The sequence below is a fragment of the Danio rerio genome, chromosome 7 (genome assembly GCF_052040795.2).
Source record: "Danio rerio strain M-AB ecotype USA chromosome 7, GRCz13ab, whole genome shotgun sequence".
NCBI lineage: Eukaryota > Metazoa > Chordata > Actinopteri > Cypriniformes > Danionidae > Danio > Danio rerio.
This window is the reverse complement of record NC_141027.1, coordinates 24,815,661-24,840,930: the sequence shown is the minus strand read 5'-3', so window position 1 is coordinate 24,840,930 and position 25,270 is coordinate 24,815,661. Positions and strand designations below refer to the sequence as shown.

Sequence of the window (25,270 nt, the reverse complement as noted above, 5' to 3'; positions counted from 1 at the left end):
TTACTCTCTCTTCCTGTTAAATTTGATCTATTCCATACTGTATCCTGAAACACACCCGTCTCCCGCTTTCACTTCTAATTCTAACAAAGGGAGCGATTCATTTGTGAATGAAGAACGTGCTGAACAACTAGCTGAGATTTGTGAATGAATCCCTATGAACGACTCGTTCACTTAGCAGACAATAATACAAGTTTCTAGCACCGCAGCATCTTATTGTCATATTTCATTTACATTGTTTACTTATTTTATTGACCAAAACTAGCATACGTCTAGTATTTAGTGCGAGTTGGTGCTGCTTTGCCTTATGGTAAGTGCAGTAAGAAAATATTATCAAAACTTATCACAAAAGTTCGTAACATGCAAAAGTGTAAAACCTAAATCTTACCTATGAAATGTTCTGCCTTTGTGCTTTGTTTGCTCATTACTACACCCATACATAGCACTATAGTCCAGCATCTTCACATTGGCTTTACTCTTGACTAGTGCGGTTGAATGACATTTGTCCTGGGAGCACTGTGCAAATGACGCAGTGTCCGTATGCGTTATATAGTGTACATCTATGTTTTCAGCCAATGATGAATTTCTGGCAAAAGGTTTATGTGACTTTTTCAATTTCATAAGGTTCCTTTTACAGCATTGATGTTGTAATGTAGTTCAAATATAGTCAGTTAAATAAACTTTAGTATCCATTTGGTTGTTAAAGCTTAAAAGAGACGAAAGATGCAAAAATTCCATTGAAAATACTGGGATAAAATTAACTTCTATGTTTTAAAGACATGGCACAGAAAAATATAATTTAATACAGTGCTTCTTGTTTGGTCTGATACCCACTACATACTACAGGCAGTAAAGGTTGCTGTTTTTATTATTTATTAAACACGGCAAGCTGGCTGACTGAAATTAAAAGTCTGTGTGCACATACCCCATTATTAATTACGTAAAGACAAACTAATTCACAGACAAACTAACTTAATTCATATTTTAAACATCGAATGTTTTTCGTTCAAACGTTAGTTAAGATTTTTAGGTTACAAAACTGTCATATTGTATTTTTTAAAACACAAAAATTTTTTATATTATATGAATGTAAAGGAAACAAATTTGATGAGATAATGTTATTTTTATTTGTACGTTTTACAATGACTCCTTTTGATCACAAAATTAGGACAATTCTGGAGACCAAATATTTCCAATCCTCTCATCTCCAAAACTAAGCTGTTTACAAAGTATGATACAACAAATGAACAAGTTCCGTTTATAGTAAACAAACTATACCGTTTATACAAAGTGAAGCTAAATTTAAAAGGGCAAAAATAAGCACAAAGGCACATTAGCCTTCTCGATCTCAAACCAAATACATACATTCATTCCTTTCTTTACAGCAAACCCTTCAAATGCAAATCGAATTCCTCCATAATCATCATCAATCAACTCAATTTGTTTTAGCAAAACGGAAAAAAACCCTTTTACGGTAGTAAATGGTCACCAAAGCAGCATTCTCCTTCCCTCAAGAGAAACATCCACTTTCTCACAAAGGAAAAGAAATCTAGTAGCAATTGCCTCAAAAGTTGCCATGTCAGCTCGTGATATGATACACAAAGTTAAACACAGTGCATCTCTTTTAAGTATAAACTTATTCAAAGGACACATGTCTATATAAGGGCTTTGGTTAAGGCAAGGCTGGTCTTCTTTAAGACGTTTGTGCACGCCACTTCCCAAGACAGGCACAGAAACATTTATATTCTTACTTGGATGGACATAAATGTTATCTTTGGCATTAATATTCATCCCAGAAGAGTGTAGCAAGTACTGTAAGGCATACTGATTGTGATGTCTCACAAAAATAGGCACCTCTTGATGCAATGTTCAAAAAAGTTCCAGTTACGACAGAATGAAACTTCTGCGACTAAAAGATGCACTGTAGCATCCGCTATGTACACGTTTATTATGTACATCCACATCTCTCGAAAACTAAACACATTAAATGCAAGAAAAATGCCAATCGGATGCATGCAGCATAAGAATGTAAGTGACCGTTAAAGCAATATGCAGGATTCTGAAGTGAACTGCCAGAGAGAATTACACATTGTATGCATGAATATATACATAAATAAATAAATAGCAGTGCATGGACACTCCCCCTGCTGTATTTAACGAGAAGTATACGCACACATGCGTTCTTTGGTAGTGACTGAGGTTAACAGAGTAAGCGCGACAAAATGAACAGATACTAGTGCAGCTAAAGAACAAACAAACAACTTCAAGTAGGGATGTAGTGTTTTTAAACTGAACACCTGCTGTGCTTTTCTGCGTTCAACTGTTGTGTCATTGTCATGTCCATTCTTGGAAGTATACTGCAGTACAAAATCCTTTTGGTCCCACTCATGTATTATTTAAAGCACTTCTCAGTAATGGCCATACGCCATCCCAAAACCCAGGCCGAGGCTCTCTCGAAGTCCCCTGAGCTGCTCCTCGCCGAGCCGTATCTTGTCATCCAGTTGCCTCTGCTCCACCAGTAGCGCCGCCTTCATCTTCACAAAGTGACCGTAGTCCCGCATCTGTTCTGGGGTCAGGCAGCATCCCAGCACTCTGCAGACGGCCTGCTCGCGCCGGTCCACGTGCTCCTTCAGCTCCTGCGCCTCTCCCATCTGAACCAACAGCTGCTTCTTCTTCTCCAGGAGTTGGAGCTGGAACATAAGAAAGACAAACATGTTAATGTAATGTAAAGTGTATTCATATAGTGCATTTATGGTGTCTGCACTCAAAATGCTTCAGAATCATGAGGGGGGATCACTACACACCAGCTATAGGGGGAGTGGAGAGACAGTGATAGGGCCAATTCGGTTAGGGGATGGTCGATGGTTGAAATTTAATCAGGACACCAGGGTTTGACCCCTACTCTTTACCAGAAGTGCCATGGGATTTTTAATGACCACAGAGAGTCAGGACCTCAGTTTAACGTCTCATCCGAAAGACGGCGCTCACTAACAGTATAGTGTCTCCTTCACTTTACTGAGGCATTAAGACTCACACAGACTGCAGGTTGAGCACCCTCTGGTAGCTTCACCAACACCACTTCCAACAGCAACCTAGTTTTCCCATGTGGTCTCCCATTTAGGTATTGACCAGACTCAGCCCTGCTTAGCGTCAGTGAGTAACCGCTCTTGGGCTGCAGGGTGATATGGCTGTGGCGGAATGTTGTGAGGAAAGTTCACCCAAAAATGAACATTTACTCACACTCTAATGGTTCTAAACTTTTATGAATGTCTTTCCTAAGGTGAACAAAAAATAAGACTTTGTGAAGATTGATGAAAAATAGCAGCCATTGTCATCCTACAAAAGAAACAATGAAAGTCCATGGGCTCACTCACACTGAACTCATCTTTGCTTCTAAAAAAGCGACACACAACAGTTCAGAATAGTTTGAAAAAAAGTGCAAAGCTATCCAGACAATAAGCGCCTGTAAACAGAAATTTTCAACAAAACCCCACCTCTGAGTTCTAGTGATTGTTCAACTGCTGTGGAACTGACAGTGATGAGCTTCACTGCGTTTGAAAGTTGAAGTTTGTTTAACTTGACACGGCATCTAAACAACATGCTCATGTGCACAGCACTTCAAAAGACGAGATGTGAGCGTAAAGGCTGATTTATACATCTGCGTCTAGCACACGCATATGGTCCGGTGCAGCCTTCGCGCGGTCGCTTAGCCCTCGTCATTGCTGACGCTAACGCTGATGAGCACCTCTAAAGACTGTCTCTACCTACACGTTGTAACAAGTCCTGTGAAGGAGCTCCAGATGGAAACTTTTATTTTGTGTTTACCTTAAGATAAAAGTTGTTGCACGTACGCTGGTTCCCGCCTCTAAATGAGCGAGTTTTAGGTACTTGTAAATTAAGGTATCTTTTAAAAAAAACAAAATACCCTCTAAGAAACTCGACACAGAGGAACATAACCTACTGCCAGCTAGCGTTTCGGAAGTGTTATTACAGAGCAACACAAACAGCACGCAGAAGTTTAAATGCACAGAAACGCGCAAGGCAGGTGCCATGGGTCACGCTGATCACTCAACACAGAACTATAAACTAACCATCAATGGCAGTTATTCCCCCAGCATTCTTCATCTTTCTTTGTGTACAAAATGACGCTTATGATGTTTGTTGACTTCATCATAGATTTGTTGTCTTGTAACTGCCCTGCACTAGTATACTTCCGTACAGCAGTCAACATTTGAAGTGGATCAAAAAAGACAAATAAAGGGTTTTTCAATAAATTTAAACTTTGATGAAATGTTTTTTTCATCTGCCTGAAAGTTTTTTCATACTTAAAACTTTGTGTTAAGAGTTGGGAACTAATAATAAACATTTTCATTTAATTGACAATATAAACACTAAATGTTGAGGTTTGCTACATGTGTTTTTTTTATGGAATATATGTAAAGTTTTTATTCCCTCGAAACATGCTGCAACTTTCAAATTGCATCTATACAGGAACTTGTAATGCAACTAACACTAATGGTATGTTGGTATGTACACTAGACGTGTATTACGTGCTTAATACGAGAACTGCTTCAGTTGGAAAATCTGAACTTTAGCAGACATTCCCACCGTGTTAACTAATCAAGAGCTTGCTCTAGAATAGGCGTGATTATGACATAGTGCCTGTTGTTGGTGTCCCAAGCAAAAATCCTCCTGCAGACACGGGATAAGAGATCATCAAACTGGCACCTGCTCAGTTAGAAGTACAGCTGGCCGAAATCCAGGAGCAGCGTCTGGATAAGTTGATGAACTAAGAGCTGGGTGCACCTCGGAAAGATCTAATGGATCCAGATATGGCGCTGAATGAATCTACACCTCTTTTTAGCCTTCTTAAAACAAAGCACAACTAATCTCTCAAGAAAATCCATGTTAGCCGTTAGCAACGGAAATGGAGTCACCGGGCAGACAGATGCCCCTCCCATAAAGTGTATCCACATCTATCGTGAAATTAATTTCACAAGAAGTGCTCAGCTGTGAGCACATGTCCTCCACGATCACCAGAACTAAATTTAGAAGCAGATTAGAAATGTTCTGTTCATCTGGACATCAGGATTGTGCAGCTAACAAATCTGCAGCAACTGTGTGATGTAATCAATGCAATATTGACCAAAATCTCTGAAGAATGTTTCCGGCACCTTCTTGAATCTTTACCATGAAATATTAAACCAGTTCTGAAGGAAAAAGGTGTCTGCACTGGTAAACTGTAAGTAATACATTATCCAGAGTTTGACCCACTACATATTGCCTGAGTGATAATAAAGTATATCATTAGCAAGGATATGTCTCTCCTTACCCTCTCCTGGTGTCCAGTTTCTGGGTCCACACAGTCCAGGGCACTTTCCACTCGGATCAGCCTTCCGGAAAGCGACAGCAGCAGACTGGTCACCTTGTCAAGGTCGCCGATGAACATCCGATACTTGTCCACCTCGTTGGGCTTGCAGATGGCCAGCACCAGACTCTCCACCTCATCTCCCAGCTGAGCATTGGCCCGAATGTCCTCCTGCAGACCCCGCTGTGCCTCACGCAGGACAGTCAGCTTTTTACGCAGACTCTCCATCAGCTGCTTCTGTAAATCAACAATGAGTCAGCAATTTGGGTTTTGTTTGGGGAAAAATGAACACTTTATTAAGTAAGAAATCATTAGACTGATAAAAAGGGAGAGTTGCAAAACATGAAAATTTTAAATAAATGATGTTCTTTTCAACTTTCCAGTCATCAAATAATTCAGAAAAAAATGATTCTGTTTTTAACACTGATAATTAAACAAAATACTTTGAGGATGATTATATTAAGGACAACAATATTAAAAATATAATTATTTTTATAGATAAGATTTTAAAATATTACTGTTTTATATAAAATACAATACAATAAAATGCAAATATAATTTAAATTGTTTTCAGATGCACTACACTTCTATTTTTTCATGCAAATTGATATAATTCATACTGATATCATTTATGCGAAAAAACTGTGAGCATACATACATAAAGTTGAAATGAAACATGCATACAAACTTTCACATATATAATTACGTGCATAAAACCTTAAGGCCATTTTCCCAAAAGTGAAAATATACTGAATCTAGACCACTCAGCATATTCACAAAGAATGTAACAAGTGAATTATACAATGATGGGTCTTTCACCTTATAATTGAGCTCCTCATCCTCCTCTTTCCTCTCTGAGATCTCTCTAAGCTTGGCGAGAAGCTGTGGGTTGTCTGCTGATATGTCATAACAGGTGGATCGTGATACTTGTGGCGCTGTGGTATTCAGTCTGGAGGGTCTAGGAGAGAAATATATTTTTTAAAACAGAATACTGGATATGACCTCTTATGGCACTCAAAGAGAAAAACATGTTAAGAAAATGTGAAAAGAAAAAAATTCATTAGTTCCAAACTTTCTCCTAATTTACTGTTGTATATTGTGCAGGACAGGTGAGATTGCAGCCAAATGGAAAGAAAAATAGACATACAAACGCACACATAATTATTAGCCGTCCTGCAAAATTGTAATTTTTAAAATTGTTTCCAAGTGCTGTTTAACAGAGTAAGAAGTTATTTTTTTACAGTATTCCTTTTTACGTTTTTCTTCTGGGGAAAGTCATTCTTTTTAGGTTTTTCTTCTGGGGAAAGTCTCATTCTTTTTAGGTTTTTCTTTTTATATATTTTTTCCTTCATTTTTTTTAGTTAGGCTAAAATAAAAATAAAAATTGTTAAAAAATGTTAAACGCTGCTAAGGTTTTTAAGTCCTATATTATTGGCTCTCTCAAGAAGTATTTTTTTTAATTGGCTACAGAACTACAGCACCGCCGTCCAATGACTGATAAGGGCTAATAACTTGCCTAGTTAAGCTTTTAAACTACACTTCAAGCTAAATACTACTAACTTGCCATACAACAAGTAAAATATTATGTACAGCCATCATGACAAAGAGAAAATTATTTATTAATTACCGTTATTATGCTTTAAAATGTGTTGAAAAAACTTCTATCTATTAAACAGCACTCAATTAGAGAAATATTTGAAGAAGAATAAAAATTTCAAAGGAAGGCCAATAATTCCGTCTTCAACTGTACACAAAGAAAAAAGAGAACAACAAGAAGAGTGCTGTAATGAACAAACTGCCAAAAATTGCATTGCTGTGGTCAGTCTGTGCCACCTCACACTGAATTTGCCATAGGCCATCAGTGATTTCATGTTCAGTGTGAAATCACAGTTCAACTGGCATTCACTTTACTCAAAGGGCCTTGAGAATAGAGCTGCATGATATGCCAAACAATTATTGTGATAATAGTATATAAAATTTGAATATTGCATATACTATTATCACAAAGAAGTGCAATAAATTAAGCGAATTTTATGTGCTGCATTCATTGGTTGTTTATCCAAATTTGACAAATCAGATGGGGCCTTTACTATCTTTATCCCTACCTCTCCAGTAGGTGCTGTTAGGTGAACACTGACAAGAGAAAGAAATGCTATAAGAATAACAAATGTAATGAGAATCTGAAGTTTCTTAGTCATTCATGGTGTTTTAATGTCCAAATGTTTGCAACCTCTAGCTCAGAGAAATATCAACTACCTGTTTATTTTAGTATGATCATTAGCAGTGTTGAGCAATAACACGTAACTAGTAATGCGATACTGTTATAGCATTACTTTTGACAGCAACTAAAACTGTAATGGATTACTTTTTAAATATAGTAACTTTGTTACCACTACAGCATGATGCGTTTGTCCGTTACTTGGTAATTTTATTAATTTTGAATGCAGTCTTCCTGTTTACAGTGGCGACGCATGGTAGGATTGGTGGATGCCAGCCAACCACCGTAAAGAAGATGCGTTGTGTATGAGGCGCCAGACTGCACAAAAGTCAAGTGAAAGAAGAGACCAAGTGCAAGCAAGAAAGACTGGGTGCGCGCAAGAGATGTCAAGTGTGCTCGCGAGAGAGACTGAATGCATGCGAGGTAGACTGAATGTGCACACGAAAGAGACTGAGGGAATATTATACTATAGTATAATATAGTATAGAATAGTATAAAATAGTATAAAATAGTATAGTAATAGTATACTATTCCTAATACTATTATGTTTGTTGTTTCAAATAAATAAGCACACATTTGCTATCTGTATAACAAAATTGATTAGTTTAGTGACACTTTTCTGTTATATTTCAGCACACCGTATTAAGATTACAGTCTTGTACTGCACAGGAAAAAATGCTGTGATCTATTTTTATATTGTTTTAATATTTTTATAGCTGTTATACAACAGCAGATTTTGCACTTTGAATACACATAGCTTACTCTCCATAAATTGTTGACATACCACGTTTAATTTGTGGTTAGTATGAAAATTGCTCATCGATTTCATTTTTGAGCAGCTGTTATGTTTTTCTTTTGTTTAAAATGCATAAAATTGATGGTCGTCAATAACAGCAGCTTTTCTAGTGCTGAGTTTCACCAAATTGATTCTGAATGATAATTCAGATTACTTTCATTTATTTATTTCATAAAGGTTTGTTGTATTTTGTTGTTAGTTTTCATACTCAGGCTGTAAATGAACATGTTTAAGGGTTAAATACAAACTTTATGACGCTGAAGCAACTTTAGTTTTTGCATTTTTGATGCTGAATATATTATTCAGCTGGTTTATCACCTTGTGATATTTTATATTTTTGTGCTGCTGGTCTGACGTAATTAAATTAGTGTTTAAAAATTACTTTTTGTTCAAGTTTGTTTTGTGTTTTAGTTGTGAGAATGCAAATTAATTAAAATTGTGAAGTTGAAAAACAGTGTATTCTCCACGCAGCACTGAACTGATGTTAGAAAGGCAATTAATGGGGAGCATTAAAAATATTGTTTGGAAAAATCAACTCAAAAATGACCTTTAACATTGATGCATTCATTATGCATTATTATGGTGTAAGTAATTAATAAAGTAATTGATTAACTTTTTGAAGAAAGTAACTAGTAACTGTAACTAGGAACTAACACAACACTGATCAATACATAAATAAATGTTTTTTAAAACTGCTGATAAAATAGCCTTTTGCAGGTATGTTATAGCATGAATAGGCCCACACGGAAGCTGCACGTGCAGAAATCCGCAGATTTTATCTTTGTATTTATACAGTCTATGTATTTACTTGTGTAAATTTATATTTTTTCAGATTTAAAATTAATAAATTAGTACTAAAATTATATTGATATAATAATAGTAATATTCAAATGTTCATATAATTTATTTACAATACAGTTTGTAAAGCCATATTTTCTGTCTTTTAGCGGATTTATTATATGAGAGACTTTCTTTGTTTACCAAATATGTGGATCTGGATTTGCATTGTAAACATAAGTTAAAAATGTATAATTTTTTATTTCATTTATTAAGTTTTTAGTTATAATACCTAGTAAAATTATTCTGCATAAGTACACTGATTTTTTACAAAATTCTCCGCAGACTATGTCTGGCCCTAATCATAAGTAATACTGTTATTGCAACAATCAACCACAATATTGTATATCCCACATTTTCCCAGTATTGTGCAGGCCTACTTGAGAACTTCAAAAAAGTGAAAAGCTTGTCGAATTAGATTGTCGAACCTCTCCAGTGTTCCTCCACTGATGGGATATCCTCCTCTCCAGCCATCCCCACTCATCTCAGCATTCACACTGTGTGGAAACAACTCTCCAAGCAGCTCCTTCCTAGACACACCGTACTCATCCTCCAAAATGGAGTCCACCAGGGAGCCCCTCGGCCCTCTAATGCTTCTGGCCGATGGAGCCGCTTCCTCAGGCGTGTGGTCAATGTCGGTTTCCAACACCATCACAGGTCGAGCAAAGCCCTGCATCTCCATCCGGTCCACCGTCTCCTTCCTCTCAGCCTGCTCATTCTCACAGATCTCATCGATGTCCGTCTCCAGAGGCAGGTCTCCATCTTCAGGACCCTGAGAGGGGATGATCTGGGTTTTGTGGGCTGTTATGGGGAAGCCTGCTTGCTGGGGCTGCAGTTGGAAGTTGTTCATGGAGAAGTAGGACTCTGGACATAAAGGCCCAGCTGAGAAACTGTTTGAGGGCACTTCAGGAGTCCTGCTTGTGCCATGTGTGGGGTAGTGAGGGCTGGATCGATCCCACTCCACTCCATGATCAGGGAATGTGGGCTTCAGATGTGTGGCTCTGGGCTCTTCTGGTGCTGCAGCAGGATGGATGGGGATTCTGAAATAGGGCGGACATGAAGGTCATTTATTGAAAAAGTATTAAAAATGAGTTCATTGCTGTCTGGAGTAAGTATTGTATGTTCACCAAGGAAGCATTAAAGGGGACCTAAATGTGCAAAAATCACTTTTATAAAGGGTTTAAACACAGTTGTGTGGTAATAGTCTGTGAATTGTGCCATTTTTGTGGCTGTCAAAGCCTAAAAGGGTCAGTTTAAAGAGTTATAAAGCATTACTTGTGGGGTATTTCACATACAGTACACACTCTACGGACACCAGGGCTCGTTTTTTTCAAAAGTAATCCACTAGGATTTTGCAGAATGGATTGGATCAAATTTTGAAAATGGGTCTTTCAAAAAAAAAATGGATTGCATAATTGGATTAGATCACGTAATCCAATCTTGGTTTTGATCCAGATCAAACCTTTAGTGTGGGTTTTTACTGTACATTGAAATCAGCAATGAGAAAATGCCAGATTTGTTAATTACCATAATCATGTTAGTTCATATTTAATACAATTCAGTTGTGTGTTTTTAAACTTAATTTGATTGCAATTTGTAATCAGATTACAACTATTTTAATGAGATATCAGGCATTAACTTAGATGAATTAAAATCATCTATGACAAGTAAAAGTTTTCGTCATTTTCACCGTGGATTTATTTCAAAGAAATATGCACTAAATCAATATTTCAGAACAGTAGTGGTAAATTATTATCATGTAATAATCCTTGAGTTTCAATCCTTATTAAAATAATGAAATTCTTGAAAAAGAAAACAGCAGTTTGGCATAATCTTTTATTAAAGGGATAGTTCACACAAGGTGATACGCTGACTCAGTGGTTAGCACTGTCGCCCCATGGCAAGAAGGTCCCTGGTTCTAGCCCCGGCTGGGCCAGTTGAAATTTCTGTTTGGAGTTTGCATGTTCTCTTTGTGTTTGTGTGCTCTTCCCCTGGGTGCCCCGGGTTTCCACGACAGTCAAGACGTGCGCTATAGGTGAACTGAATAAGCAAAATTGGCTGTAATGTGTGAATGTATGGGTGTTTCCCAGTATTGAGTTGCGACTGGAAGGGAATCCGCTGCGTAAAACATATGCTGGAATAGTTGGCGGTTCATTTCACTGTGGCGACCCTGATAAATATAGGGACTAAGCCAAAGGAAAATTAATGAATGAATAGTTTAGACAAAATGTAAAAAATTCTGTCATAATTTACTCTCCCTTTACCTGTTCCAAACCTTTACCAACGTTTCATTATTCTGTTGAAAATAGAAGAAGGTATTATGAAAAATGCTGGAAAAGTGTAAACATTGACTTTCATAGTAATTGTTTATCCTACTATGAAAGTCAATGGTTACAGGTTTTCAACTGTTTTCATAATGGTTTGAAACCACTTGAGGGGCAGTATATAGAGAGTAAATGTTCATTTTTTCATTAAACTATCCCTTTAATATTTTATTGGGAAAATGTAAACTAAGATTATAACAACTTGTAAAAAATAACCAAAAAGAGCACAATTTATCTTATTTGTGATATATTAATACTAAACTGTAATATATATATATATATATATATATATATATATATATATATATATATATATATATATATATATATATAAATAAATGAAACAATAAAAAACCCTCTTGTTGGAGTGTCCTACATCAAAAGTGGATTTTGTTTTACCACAAAAATGTTTTGAAAGTCCACATTTTTACATTGATTTACTTGCAGTATTCCAGTAAATATTAGATTCAAACTTTTTACAATAACTCTTTTTTATTTTAGGTTTTGTGACCTATAAAGTGAGGATAACAAAACATTTTTTAGAGTTTAAGTACTTAGACAAATATTTTAAAGAAGCATGTTTTTACCTGGTGCATGGTTCAGGCTGTGGCACAGGCTGGTGAACTTCTCTCCTCATGTTATAGTCCATCTCTCGTGGCGGCAGGGCTACTGGCTTAAAAGCTCGACGTGTAAATGCAGGACTGGAGGGAGAGACGGAGTACTCCTGACGGCAGCAGTGAAGACTTTCGGACATGTCTCTTGGAGGAAGACTGTAAGAGCGCTGACGGCTCATTTCAGAGACACTGGGGGGTCGTGATGTGCACGTCTGTGGCTGTGGCCGAGGTGGAGAAGCAGTTGGAGAGGAGTAGTGTGATGTGGAGGAGAACAAACTGTGATGGGACGCCCGTCTCTTGTGGAACTGATCCCATTTTGGTGGTGGTGGACGAGGTGGCGGAGGCCCTTTTTTCTTTTTGATCTCCCCGACACTTACTGTATTTTCATCCAGGTCACTAAGAGTGGACGAGCGCATTCTGCTGACGCCAGAGCTGGAGCTGGAGCTGTGATTTTGATAATGTTGTGTCTCCACACACAGGTTATTCTCTGACATGGCACGGTTTCTAAGAGGGGTAAAAAGATGCTCCTCGTTGCGTCCACTTGTGATGCTGTTGCCTCCTGTGCGCACGAAGCCAGGAACATTAGCACCATCTACTGTCTTGGAGTCTCTCCTGGACCTTGGGTAGTCCCTTTGGGGAAAGAAATGTTATGGAATACTTATATTAAATTAAAGGTTTTCAGATGTTAATATCAGTATTGTTAGTTTTAAGGATATCGATAAGCAAGTACAAACTAAAACAGTGACAAAATTAGAGATTGGAAGGTATAAAACCATATTTATATATAAATATATGAAGCCTGTAGTTTGTCACTTCCGCGAAAATGGATCATTGATCTCATTCATGTCACCTCATACTTTAGTTTCTCATCAAATCATGATGATAAAATGCTCTCAAGTATCTGACATGCCCCGCCCCCTTCAAGACACTTCTCATTTGATGCGTTTGAGCTCAACATTTCTCAGGAAAATGATTCTGGACCGAAAAATCACGGTGTCACACAAATCAAGGAATTCATTCAGAGTAGAATCTTATATAGTCAGCTTTATATAGTGTCTGGTACAATCATGTTCATTTTATTTTTAAACTTATTTTGAGAGGATCACATGCCTATGATTGAGCACAACTGGTCCCGCATCAGCTCCACATATTGTTCCAACCAGATAAATACTGACTCACTATAAATAACCTGAGTTTTCCACTTCAGTCATCTTCGTTTTGAAGAATCCCCCCCTTCCACCACCTACTCCTCGCCTTCTCCTGATAGGGCGGCACAGAGACCCACTGGTTAGCACTGTTGCCTCACAGCAAGAACGCCACTGGTTCGACCCCTCACCGGGCCAGTCTGCATTCTGTACAGAGTTTGCATGTGCTCCCTGTGGTTGCATCTTAAGCACTACTTCAAAGTAGCATCTTAAGACAAACTCTTAGCCATTTATATCTCAGCTATTACTAACACGTTTACAAGCAGGGGGGTTCTTGGGACCTACCTGAGCTCAAACTCCCTTCTCGCCTTTAAATGGGAGGGAGCCCCAGGCTCAAGTATATTCTAAGTTCAGGGCTCTCTCCTGGGACAGCATGCCAAACACACTTTACTATCAATCATCAGCTAAGTGTGAACTCTTGAAATGATTATTGTGTCATTTAAATTTAATGTCAGTGAACTGCAAACATATAAACATCAACATGATCAGACGCTTTCTTTTTTGTTGTTGCTTATATATTTGTTACTTCTTGTGGTAATAAATTGCAACACTTATGTAAGTCCACGTCTTACATAAAAACAGAAATCTTACCTCTCTGTTAAGCTGAAGTTTCTGTTGATCTTTCTAGTTTTTTCCTGTTCCCGAACATACTGGGCCTGTAAAATATATTTGCTATATTTTAAACAACAAAATAACTAAAAAAAAAAAAAAAGAAAAACTTGTATACATTTATCAAAGTTTCAATTTTATACAAATATTAATGCAATTAAATTTTTTTTCATGATACATTGGTTTATATCTTAGTATCAGTAGATAAATGATCACTTTTTAATTTATTTTTAATCGACCCAATAAGAAAATTAACTTGAGTATTTCTGCCAGCTTAAGAGCCAAATCAGAAGCGCACCATGAGGGTTTTGACTAGCATTCCACAGGACTTCACACATCGCACACAATATAATTGACAATATAATGTCTTCTGAAACAATCCACTTTAGCTGATTCCATTAAAGAATTTAAATGTTGATTAAATGTTATTATCAATGACTATGTTTACATGGACATCAGTAATCAAATTATTTGTCTTAATCTGAATTATACAATGACATGATTAAGCTGTTTACATGAGTTGCTTTCTGAATGTTCTTTACATGATCCCGTTTTAAATGTTATACCACATAATTCGATTAACATTATTGGAACATGTCATGCGTGCCCCCGTGACAAATGAGATATTGGATGCTAGTATGAACAGCTGGAAGAGTGTTATTTTAATGGAACTTAATACCACACACCGTATGGGGGGAAAATAAAACCCTCCGCATTTCACGATGCAGGTGCCCTTCACTGACTCGGTAGGTGCAGAGAATATCAAATAGCTGTGTGTCTAGATTATCCTGTGACAAAATGTTGCGAAAACCCTACTTGAGGGTAATAGTATGATTAGGGTGTTTACTTCATGTCACTTCAATAAAGCCACTATAAGCAGCATACTATCTGTCCTAATTCTATTTATATTTAGTTTGATTATGACTTTAGTCGGATTAAGGTAATCATAGAATCGCTTTTACCATCATAGCCTCTTATTCAGAGTATTTTATTAATTGTATTAAAATCGGATTATTGGTGTCCATGTAAACGTACACATTGGCAAGTTTGTAGTACGATTTTGCACATAAGTAACCATAAAACACAGGTAAAAACAATAATGTTGTGATTTTTAAAAGCACACAGAGAGCAGAATATTTCATAGTTGCCAAATAACTAATATTGTTTATAAACTTTCTGTTCTAAGAACAGTACGTGAAAAAGACCTAACAGTTCCTTATCATTGAAGTTAATGGCATCCCTGATTCTCATCCGGAGGCTTGACTGAAAAAACAAGGAAATTCCCTTTTGAAATCACCTGAATTTACCCTTAAGGATCAATAATGGTTGTCTGTATAAACACAACGAGGGTCTAAGAATGGCTCAGAGATCAGATCGATCATTAATTCAAGTTTTAAGATGACGCTCTCAAAACACAAAAAAAACAAAAGATGCGTATTAAGAGTAACGAGTGTTGAGATAGCATACATATTCAATCTTCCTGTTGCATTAGAGCCAATGTATGATTTTATACAGCTCTGGCCAACATTTATGCCTTTTGGGACCTCTGAAAATGCCCAGTTTCAGCATGTCCTGTATGAAAACTAATATTAAAATAAGTCTGAACTGAAGACTGAAAACAACTGTCTCATTCCCATCTACATGGCACTAAACCAAAAAAACTCTAAAATAACAGCTCGAGAAGAGAATAAACAGATTCATCCTCAATCAATTCCAGCAGTGCGCATACTGAATTATGCACACCGAAGATATCTAATATTAGAGATAACATAAAGGCACTAAACCAAAATATCCAAGATGACGTTAATTGAAAATCAAAACCATTTCAAAAGTGGCTTCATTAAATGTTTCTGAGGATTCATCTTTCAGCTCCTAAAGGCCTAGAACTGCAATAAAGAAAGTCAATTACACCCTCTTTCACTCCTTATTCCATCTGCATTTTCATTTAAGCTATTCATTAGAAGCTCTTCTACAGGCTATTCATATGAATTTATGAGGTTGTTATTTGACAGGGAAATGCTGAAGGAAAGCTTTACTCTCTCTTGCATGAAGAATTTAATAACAATGTTTAAATTTTCAGTTGTGATGGAAAATCTTAAAACATCATTAACCAAAGACATACAGATGCCAGATGTTATCTAAACGCTTGGTGTACATGAAGGTATGGCAAATACCTAATAAAGCTTAAAAAAAATGTAAATATCTGTCGAACATTTGACAAGTAGCACAAAAAACATGTGACACAGCAAAGTATTCAAAGGAAGGTCAGTCAAGACTTGTGTTAATCAATACTGTTTTTTCTGAACTAAGACTGCTTTTTTCAGTTATAAACAAATAAACTCTTCATTTCAAAGAGAGATCTGCCTTTTTTTTTAGAATAGCTAAAGTGTGGACAAGTACTCAGTTTTTGTTTAAATGTTCTGCCATTTTCAGCTGCGTTAAATATTTTTCTGCCATGCGCCCTTAGAAACTAAATACACATTTGGTGTTTTTATTGTCCCTAATGACATCTATAGGATTAAGGGATGTTCAAACTAAAAATGATAACTAAAAATATAAATAAAACAATAGCTATATTTGTGTCCACATTAGCAAACGATAACAATCTGTTTATTTTTAGTTAATCTTTCAATTTTTCTATCTAGAGCACATGACCAGTAAATCTAGCTCATGTAATCAAACTAATCATACAGAGTTTAGCAATGACAGTCAGTGTAGTGGATACCAGAGGTACTTTTGTTTGTATACATCAATTTGTCAGTCTGGCTAGCATAGCTTTCATGTAAATATCATTCATCATTGTTTTTAAGTTATTACCTTTAAATATTCTTTGAATAAACGATTTAATGTCAAGCCATTATATTCTTCACAATGTTGAGTGGAGAGTTTTTTTATATTTAATAGATTATGACTGGCTTTCAATGTTTTATCATTTGTTAGCGGAACAAAATAGTTATGAAGGTGATCCCAATGATATAGGCCCAATCCCAGTTCAACCCCTTTGCCCTTCCCCTACCCCTTGTTTTGCACGTTCACGTGAAGGAGTAGGGGTGTCCTAATTGTCTTTAGCTTGAAGGTGTAGGCTAAGGAGAAGGCCTTGAAACTAAGATTTTTCAGGACCACACTCGACACCAAGGGGTAAGAAAATTTCCCAAAATACACCATCTACAACGGCAGCATAGCTGCACAAAGAAGTATGGAGATGCACAAATTAGTATTTGTTTTTATTATTACGAATTTTTACAACAAACAAGCACAATTTAATACATTCATAGTGGCATTCATGTTATATCTATAATCTAAAATATAATCTATATCTAAAATTAATATCAATATATCTATATCTATCTATAATCGCTAATAACAACTCCTGTATAGTAATCTCATAACATTCTGTCACTCGATGACACTCAAATACCCTCTCAGAAAAGTCTAGTGGCTGGGAATCAGCTTATACAGTGTCTGCTATAATGTTAATGTTGTTTTTGGTGTTTAAATAGATGAATATGGCAACTGTGTAAATGCACTGTCCAGTTATTGCCACATTATATTGAAAATGATATATGCCTTCAGTGATTTCCTGAAGATAAATACCAAAAAATAAAGCAACTGAAATAACTACAGCAGTCGCCATCGTTGCTCTCATTTGATGCAAGAGATCGAGATGACATATGATGATGTACTGTATGCAGGTGCTGTCCCATTTCTTAGAGGTAAATTTTGAAGTCCTTTCCTTTCACACTCAGTTTCAAGAGCCAAGGGGAAGGGGTAAGTGTACAAAAAAATAGAACTGGGATTGGGCCATAATTTCTCTACATCTCCATTATAATAGCTGTGGTCTGAACTCTGCTGTTGTTTGTCCATTAAGAATGACTTTTAGAAGGATGTCTTAATCGTTCTCTTTATAGTTATTGTGCTTGGTGTGAAAGGGCCTAGAAATTCTGGCATTTCTAAATTAAAAACACTTTGTTTGGGCTCAGAGCCTTAATCAGAAAAACTTTCCAATTTCTGTTTTGGACAATGCTAAATCCTCAGTCTTACCTCATCTGGGGTGTAGTTCCTGGGATTGTAGGGTGGATTTACTTGGTAGCCATCATACCGGTTGTGCTGGGTGGTCACAGGGTGGAACGCTGAGCAAGGCTTTTGGACGTTGGTGGTAGTGCTGCTATAGAAAGGTTCAGACATTTGCAGAGAGGAAGGAATCTGAGGACTAGGCGGCTGCTTCCGATAGACGTCATGAGATAAAGAGTGAGGAACTGTGTCACTGCTCGTATTGTGTTCAGAGTGAACAGATTCTCTCACAGACTCCCATTCTTGTTCTCTCTGTAGCAGCCTCTGCTGTTCCTCCCAGTCCTTCAGCCTTTGTTGCTCATTTTCCCTCTCTTTCCTTAACCTCTCCTTTTCTCTTTCTTGTTCTCTAAGCTTCTCTTGCTCCTTAAGTCTCTCCTGCTCTCTTTCCCTCTCCTGTTCTCTCTCAATCAGCCTCTGCCTCGTTTTTTCCTGGTCTTGTTGGTTACTTATAAACTGTCTCCCATTGTCCAGTGAATTGATGTAGGGCACATCTTGATATGAGAATCTCCTACGGCCAAGGTGAGCAGCAATCTCATGAGGTTCAGGTGATGATGGATGGTTCATTCTGCCCGGCTTGTCTGGTCTCTGACTTCGACTTGTCAGGTTTGATAAATTTGTTACAGACTGGCTCAACTTTCTGCTAGTCTCCTCAAAAAACCTCCTGCGATCTGCAAAGGGAAGGATGTCACAGTCATCCGATCGACCTAAACGACCGCTGGACGAACCCGTCCTACTTCTTGTTGATTCCATTTTTCCAGACCACATCTGTCCAATAGTCTCATTCCTCTTACTTTCAGATGATTCATCTTTGAGTTCAAGTTTGCGTTCTGGCGTCCAACGCCAACGACGTGGTTTGCCTGCAGGTGCTACCTCCTCTACCACGTGTACACACACTTGTCTGACATGTTGAGGGACTTGTGTTTGAGTCTGAGATGTCTGGAAACACACAACCCTGGCACTGGAATATTCTTCAGTTTGTGTGGCATCAAAAACTTTTTGAGGTGCCGGTTTAGATATTTGTATAGGTACAGTATTGGTGGCAGGTTTTGGTAAGATTTGGGGTTTATGTTGACGGTATTCTGGAGGAGCTACAGCCTCAGTGTTGAAATCTCCAACCTCTTCTTCCACTGTCTCTTCCCCGCAAGGGTTTCTACTCTTCTGCAACTGTGCCTTCTTCCTCTGGATCTCATTTCTGAGGTTCGTGGCAAAACGTTCACTTCTGCGACGAGACTTGGAGCAACGAAACTGACGTTTCTGTGGCTGCTTTGGGCCAAGGCCATCATCCAGCATTACTTCTCCTCCATTGTTCTCACTGTTCTGAGAGAATCCATTTCCAATGGGACTCCCAGACAAACTGATAGGATGCCCCCATGGATTCTGTCCATCAATAGATTCCTCCTCTAGTCTGGGATCTTCGACTTCCGAAGTTGCGACCGAACCAGGTGTAGAGCATCTGCTCGTTCCCCACTTGCCCTGCTCAGTATTTTGACTGGAATCACTCAGATAAAGAGGGGACTGTGACCACTGGCAAGTTGGAGATGCACTATAATCACTTTTGTCAGCAGAAACATCCATCATACACAACTGAGCAGCTAGAAGTTTCTCAGGTGCACTATGTCGGTTCATTGCTGACTGGAGATCATGTTCAGGTCGGAGTTTGGTATCACAGTTCTCATCCCTATTCCTTTGTGAAGGAGGTGAAGATGCTGCTGCCAGAGATTTTGAATAGTCCTCCAAGTGTTCTTTCTCATGGTCAGTTGCTTTGCCATCTCCACCTGAGTCTGAGTTCAAGGTATAATAAGGTTGAATGCTGCACCCTTTACGCTCTGGCTCACTGTCTTGTATTCCGTTCAAATAAACTCTGCCAGTCAAAACATCCTGGATTTGGGATTGATCTTCATCCGTGCAACTGCTTACATTTGGGATGCCTACAGGAGCAGACACACAGCGTTTATCTGTTGCTTGGCCTCTAGTAGCCCTAAAACTCTCCCTCCTCATTGGTGGCTGTGGTGTTGCACAGTTTTCCTCCTCACAGCTGTAGGACGATGGTCGGACTTTGGGCTCGGATCTGCCAGACAGCACCTTGGAGTGTTCTTGTTCTTCCAGCTGGTTTCCATGGCCAGTGGGGGCCGAGTGTTGGCCTCTGTCTGGATACCTGCAGGAAGAACCCAAACCCTGAAGAAGATTGTCCATGGAATTGGTCTCCTCAGGTTTTACAGGAACTGTGTAATCAGATGTGTTCGAGCTGGCTGAGAAAGAGCTGTAAGCAGAGTCACGTTTGTTGTTAAAGATGACAGGATCAATGGGAGAGAGCTGACTGTCATAGTATCCCTGGTTAGGAGGATTCTCCAGACTCTCCATACTCCCTATTGAGCTGCTGCGGTCAGTGCTGTAGTGCCTGGAGATATGGCCCCACTGCATGGACAGCTCACTGCACAACAAAACAGAGTGAAACAAGTCAGATGATGTGACAGTGCTCCTAGGAATTTCAAATATTGGTTAAAAAAGTAATTATTTACACTGTTTCAACTATAAAGTTAACAGTACTGTTTTTAAATCTGCATTAGTAAAATTCCTTTGTAAACATTAAGACTCGGCTCAGTTATTAATGTCCCACATTCCACATTTCTCATGCAAAAATGCATTGCCTTAGTATTTCAATGCACACTTAAAAGTTATAAATTAAAAATAAAAACAACTAAAAGACATAAAAAGCAAACCAAACCCACTATAAGCCTTATTTTCAATCCTTTATTTTCGATCAGCTAAAATAACATAACAAAACACTCAGAAATAACATTTGAATCAATCAATAATTAAAATAATCTGCATGAGCTAAGTATTTGTCCTCATTTTTTTTTTATTACATAGACCGAATCGGTTACAGATGATTAGGTTGAAGAACGAATCTCCCCAAAACAAACGTTAAAGCTGAGGATGAAGTTAAAGATTAGTCACTTTTGTCAATGCTGTGTGTTGTATTAAGGACTTTGTGTGTGTGTGTTTTGGTCACTTTACTGGTGATCTGTAAAGAATGTCTGAGTCATAAGTCTGAAAATAGTGGTGGCATCCGGTGAGACACATGTTGACATAAGATGTGAGATCACCAGCTTCCTCTCTGATTGTTTTCTTTGTGAAATCTGCTGGAAGCAAAATTCCCAAACTCAACAATGAGGATCTATCTCTCTCCCTTTCTAGCGCACACACTGATCTGTTAAAGCTATTAGAATTGTAATAAAACTGACTGTGCAAAATGTCAAAAAGGAATGAATGAGCCATGTTTACTTGAATGCATAATCTGTATAATTGCTATTTAACCAACCTGTTGTCACCTCCGGAGTGCCAAGGTACATTGAGAGGTGTGAAGTGAAGCTGCATAGCCGGGGGGCCATCGGATGGATCACCAGTGCCCGTAGTGCAAGGTACCTCTGTCAGCTTTGCCAGGTGCCAAGAGTGAGGGCGGATCACTGGCACACTGCGCCTGAAAGAGAAGGCAGACGTTAGCCAATATGAAGTCAGAAAGACAAGAATAGTCGGTGTAAGATGTATAACACCACCCTAATGTTCCTAGTTACCAATTACTGACAAAAAATAAAATAAAATCTAAAAACCACAGCTTTCTAGAGTGAGGAAAAGACCCTTTGCTCCCAAAGCAGTGTCAGTCTTGACAAACACATACAGGAATCGAGGGAAATCTGATTTGAATTTGCCATCTGGAACTCTTACATATCTGCCGTCCACTGGATTACTGAAATAGCTGATTGAAGTTAGTTTTAAGACATCTACAGCTTAAAAAAACACCAATTAATTTATAAGATAGCAGCAGTAATGGAACAAGGCCCAGATTCCAGGTACATCTCATCATTTCTATTGACAGGAGCGCAGTGTTCACAAACATTCCAGATGGCAATAAAGATCCCAAGGGGACAATGGTTTTAAAGGACTTATTATTCAAATAATAATCATTTGGGGGTTCACAAAAGACGCCAGAAAACAATAGGAACGTGAGAAATGTTCAATAAGGAATAAGAGTATTTTGTTATACCACAGAAGAGTTTGGGATCTCTTAGACTAACCAAGACTACATTTACTGAATATAAAATTTCAGCAACTACTACTTACTTGTTAAGATGTTGAGATAGAGTTTAAAAACAGAATTCATTTTAAATAAATTTAAAAAAACTCTTCCGTTTTGATTAGTTTCATGCATCTTTGCTGAGAAAGATTTTTGAAAAAAGGAAAAAATGACTATCTTACCCCAAACTTTTAAGCTGCAATGCTTGCTTGGGGTTATTGTGAGAAAGAGGATGAATATTTGATATAATACAACATATAAACAGACTATAAACTTATCAAATAAAGCCAAAAATTAAATAAAAAAATCATATTTAAAAGCCACAAAAAATGAATGTGATTATAATTTCATTATTTATTTTGCATTTAAATAAAAGATTTGCAATCTATGGAAATTCAAGATTTCACAAGACAGCTCATTATTATTCACAGTGTCATCCTCACTAAACACAGTCACTCCGTTACCTAAAACACCAAACATAAAACCAAAGCAAAGCTTACAGCAAAACACAATAACTCTGTAAAAATGAAGTCAGGGTCTAAGACAATTTTTCATCCTGAGACATTATTTTCCCTAAACTACACTCATTTAATTACCAAAACAAAAAACAAGAAAACTTTCAAGCCATTTTTTAGTCTCCAAGTTGGTGTATTTTTTAAACTTGTCTTAGCACTTCAGCACTGTTTCGGTAAGACACTCCAGTAAAACAGAAACCCAGTACACCAGGCTGAAGTTAGAGCTGGTTTGACCTGCACTTCATGTTATCCTCGCAAACTGAACATCTTGAGATACTCACAACACTTGACACAACTCCAGATGTTCGAAGTGTTAGATAAATATACAGTGATGAATCCAATCCAACATTCAGCTTGAGGTTCAAGGTGAAGTTCAGGTCTCAACCATGAGAAGATGCCTGGAGTCAAAGGACAACCCTTGAGGTCTGTGTCCGCTGTCAGTGGTCAGTCTTTATCAGGACCCTAACGGTTTTAATGCTCACATGAGTGAAGGTTGGCGGTCATTTAGCTATAATGAGGCAGCCTGAGGCTCTGACCAGATTCCTAGTCCAGGAAAAAATTAACAGACAAACACTCCCCCAACTTCCCCTCTCAAACAGCAGCCCCCCCCTCTCTCTCTCTCCCTCTCTCTGTGTCTCTCTCTCTCTCTCTGTCTCTCTCTCTCTCTCAATATTTCAAGTCACAACTGAAGACCAAACATTCAGTCCACTAAACGGCACATTCTGACACACACACACACACACGCGCGCGCGCGCGCACACAAACGCACTCAACCTCCCACTCACTCTCTAATGACATTAGGGGGAGAGGAAGCGGTGCTCAGACGGAGAGGAAACTATGTTTGGGGGAGATAAAGCGGCAAGCCACTGCTAAAATAATACCTAGCATTCTCTCCTATTATTGTTTGAATGGGGGGGAAAATGTGAGGTCCGCTTCCTGTCTCCCTGGGAGAGCAGTCAATTTCGGCCAGCAGTGGTGAGAGAGTGAGGGAGGAGGGGGGGGGGTGGAGAGAGAGAGAGAGAGAAAGAGAGAGAGAGAGAGAGAGAGAGAGAGAGAGAGAGAGAGAGAAAAGGAGTATATATTCCCTGTGTGGGGAAAAAAGGAAACAAATTGGTGAAATAGGATGAAATGATTGAAATGGTGCATTGTTGCCGGGGCACTAGGCCAGGTACGTGTATTCTTGCTCTTTTCAATAGTGCAGAAAGCAAAACAATTTAAAGCACATTTGAGAGGCAACAGTGCCTTTTGTTATTTCAGCAACTGCCTCAAAGAGGGAGAACGAGAAAGAGAGAGATTATAAAATGAAGTTTAACTCGTATCAGCTGTGCTTAATAAACAGCTTTTGCTGCTCTAATCAGATGGGCTGATGAAAGTCTGAATGGGGTCAGGCTAAATAACAGCTACAACACTGACAATACAAGAAAAACCTAATGAACAAAAGGAAAAATACACCACCTGACAAAAGTCTTGTCGCCTATACAAGTTTTAGGAACAACAAATAATAACTTGACTTCTAGTTGACCATTTGGTATCAGTAGTGGCTTATATGAAAGGCAAAAGTCTCTAGATTATGCTTATTTTACCAAAATAAAACATGATCATGCCTTGATTTTAATTATTTAATTAGGACAGTAAAGTCTGACTTTGCTTAGACAAGTCTTTTCTCTTAACAGAAATACTGTACAGTATAGTATATAAAGTCATGGTGCAGTGGAAACAGAATGAATACAGTGTATGTCTCCCATAAGCTAGACGACTGCATCCATACATCTCTGCAATGACTCAAATCACTTATTAATAAAGTCATCTGGAATGGCAAAGAAAGTGATCTTGCAGGACTCCCAGAGTTTATTAAGATTCTTAGAATTCAACTTCAATGCCTCCTCCTTTATCTTACCACAAACATGCTCAATAATGTTCGTGTCTGGTGACTGGGCTGGCCAATCCTGGAGCACCTTGACCTTTTTAGCTTTCAGGAACTTTAATGTGGAGGCTGAAGTATGAGAAGGAGCGCTATCCTGCTGAAGAATTTTCTCTGTCCTGTGGGTTGTAATGTAATGGGCCATACAAAAATTTTGTGATACCTCAGGCTGTTGATGTTGCCATCCCTCCCCTCTGCAGATCTCTCACACACCCCCATAACTAAATGTAACCCCAAACCATGATTTTTCCTTTATCTAACTTGACTTATTTCTGGGAGAATCTCGGGTCCATGCGGGTTCCAGTAGGTCTTCTGTTCTATTTGTGTTGATTGGGATGCAGTTCAACCGATGATTCATCAGATAAATCTACCATCTGCCACTTTTCCAAATGATTAACAAGTCACGTTATTATTTGTTTTTCTTAAAACTGGGGTCGACCTCCAATTAATAGGTTCTTCTGTTAAAACAAAGGGTCATTTTTCCAAAGGGACAATTCTTCCAAATGTTTTGTTCACATATTATAACCAATATACTTGATTCAAAGCCTGGGAATGTTTTGTAATATTTCATAAGCATTATTCAATGTTACAATTAGCATGTCCAAAATCATCGTGGACAATTGTCTAATGACTAGTAGCACATTATCTTATATTACCAATATACTTGATTCAAAGCCTGGAAAATGTTTTGTGTCTGGTTTACACCATGTATTACGATGT

At 38.0% G+C, this 25,270-nt stretch overlaps 1 protein-coding gene across 2 annotated transcripts in view; it reads right to left on the bottom strand.

The window, feature by feature from the left end:
* Nucleotides 1–1,249: 1,249 nt before the first annotated feature.
* The window catches only part of shroom4 (shroom family member 4), an 81,500-nt gene continuing 57,479 nt past the window's right edge, over nt 1,250–25,270 (bottom strand). Inside the window, 9 exon segments of one of the 2 annotated variants that reach the window (NM_001443509.1) lie at nt 1,250–2,687; nt 5,330–5,602; nt 6,185–6,323; nt 9,645–10,256; nt 12,128–12,784; nt 13,951–14,015; nt 18,010–20,470; nt 21,362–21,520; nt 22,911–23,162. In NM_001443509.1, the coding sequence (NP_001430438.1) occupies nt 2,406–2,687; nt 5,330–5,602; nt 6,185–6,323; nt 9,645–10,256; nt 12,128–12,784; nt 13,951–14,015; nt 18,010–20,470; nt 21,362–21,417 (4,545 nt within the window). In that variant the 5' untranslated portion in view covers nt 21,418–21,520; nt 22,911–23,162 and the 3' untranslated portion in view covers nt 1,250–2,405. 2 annotated transcript variants of the gene reach the window in all.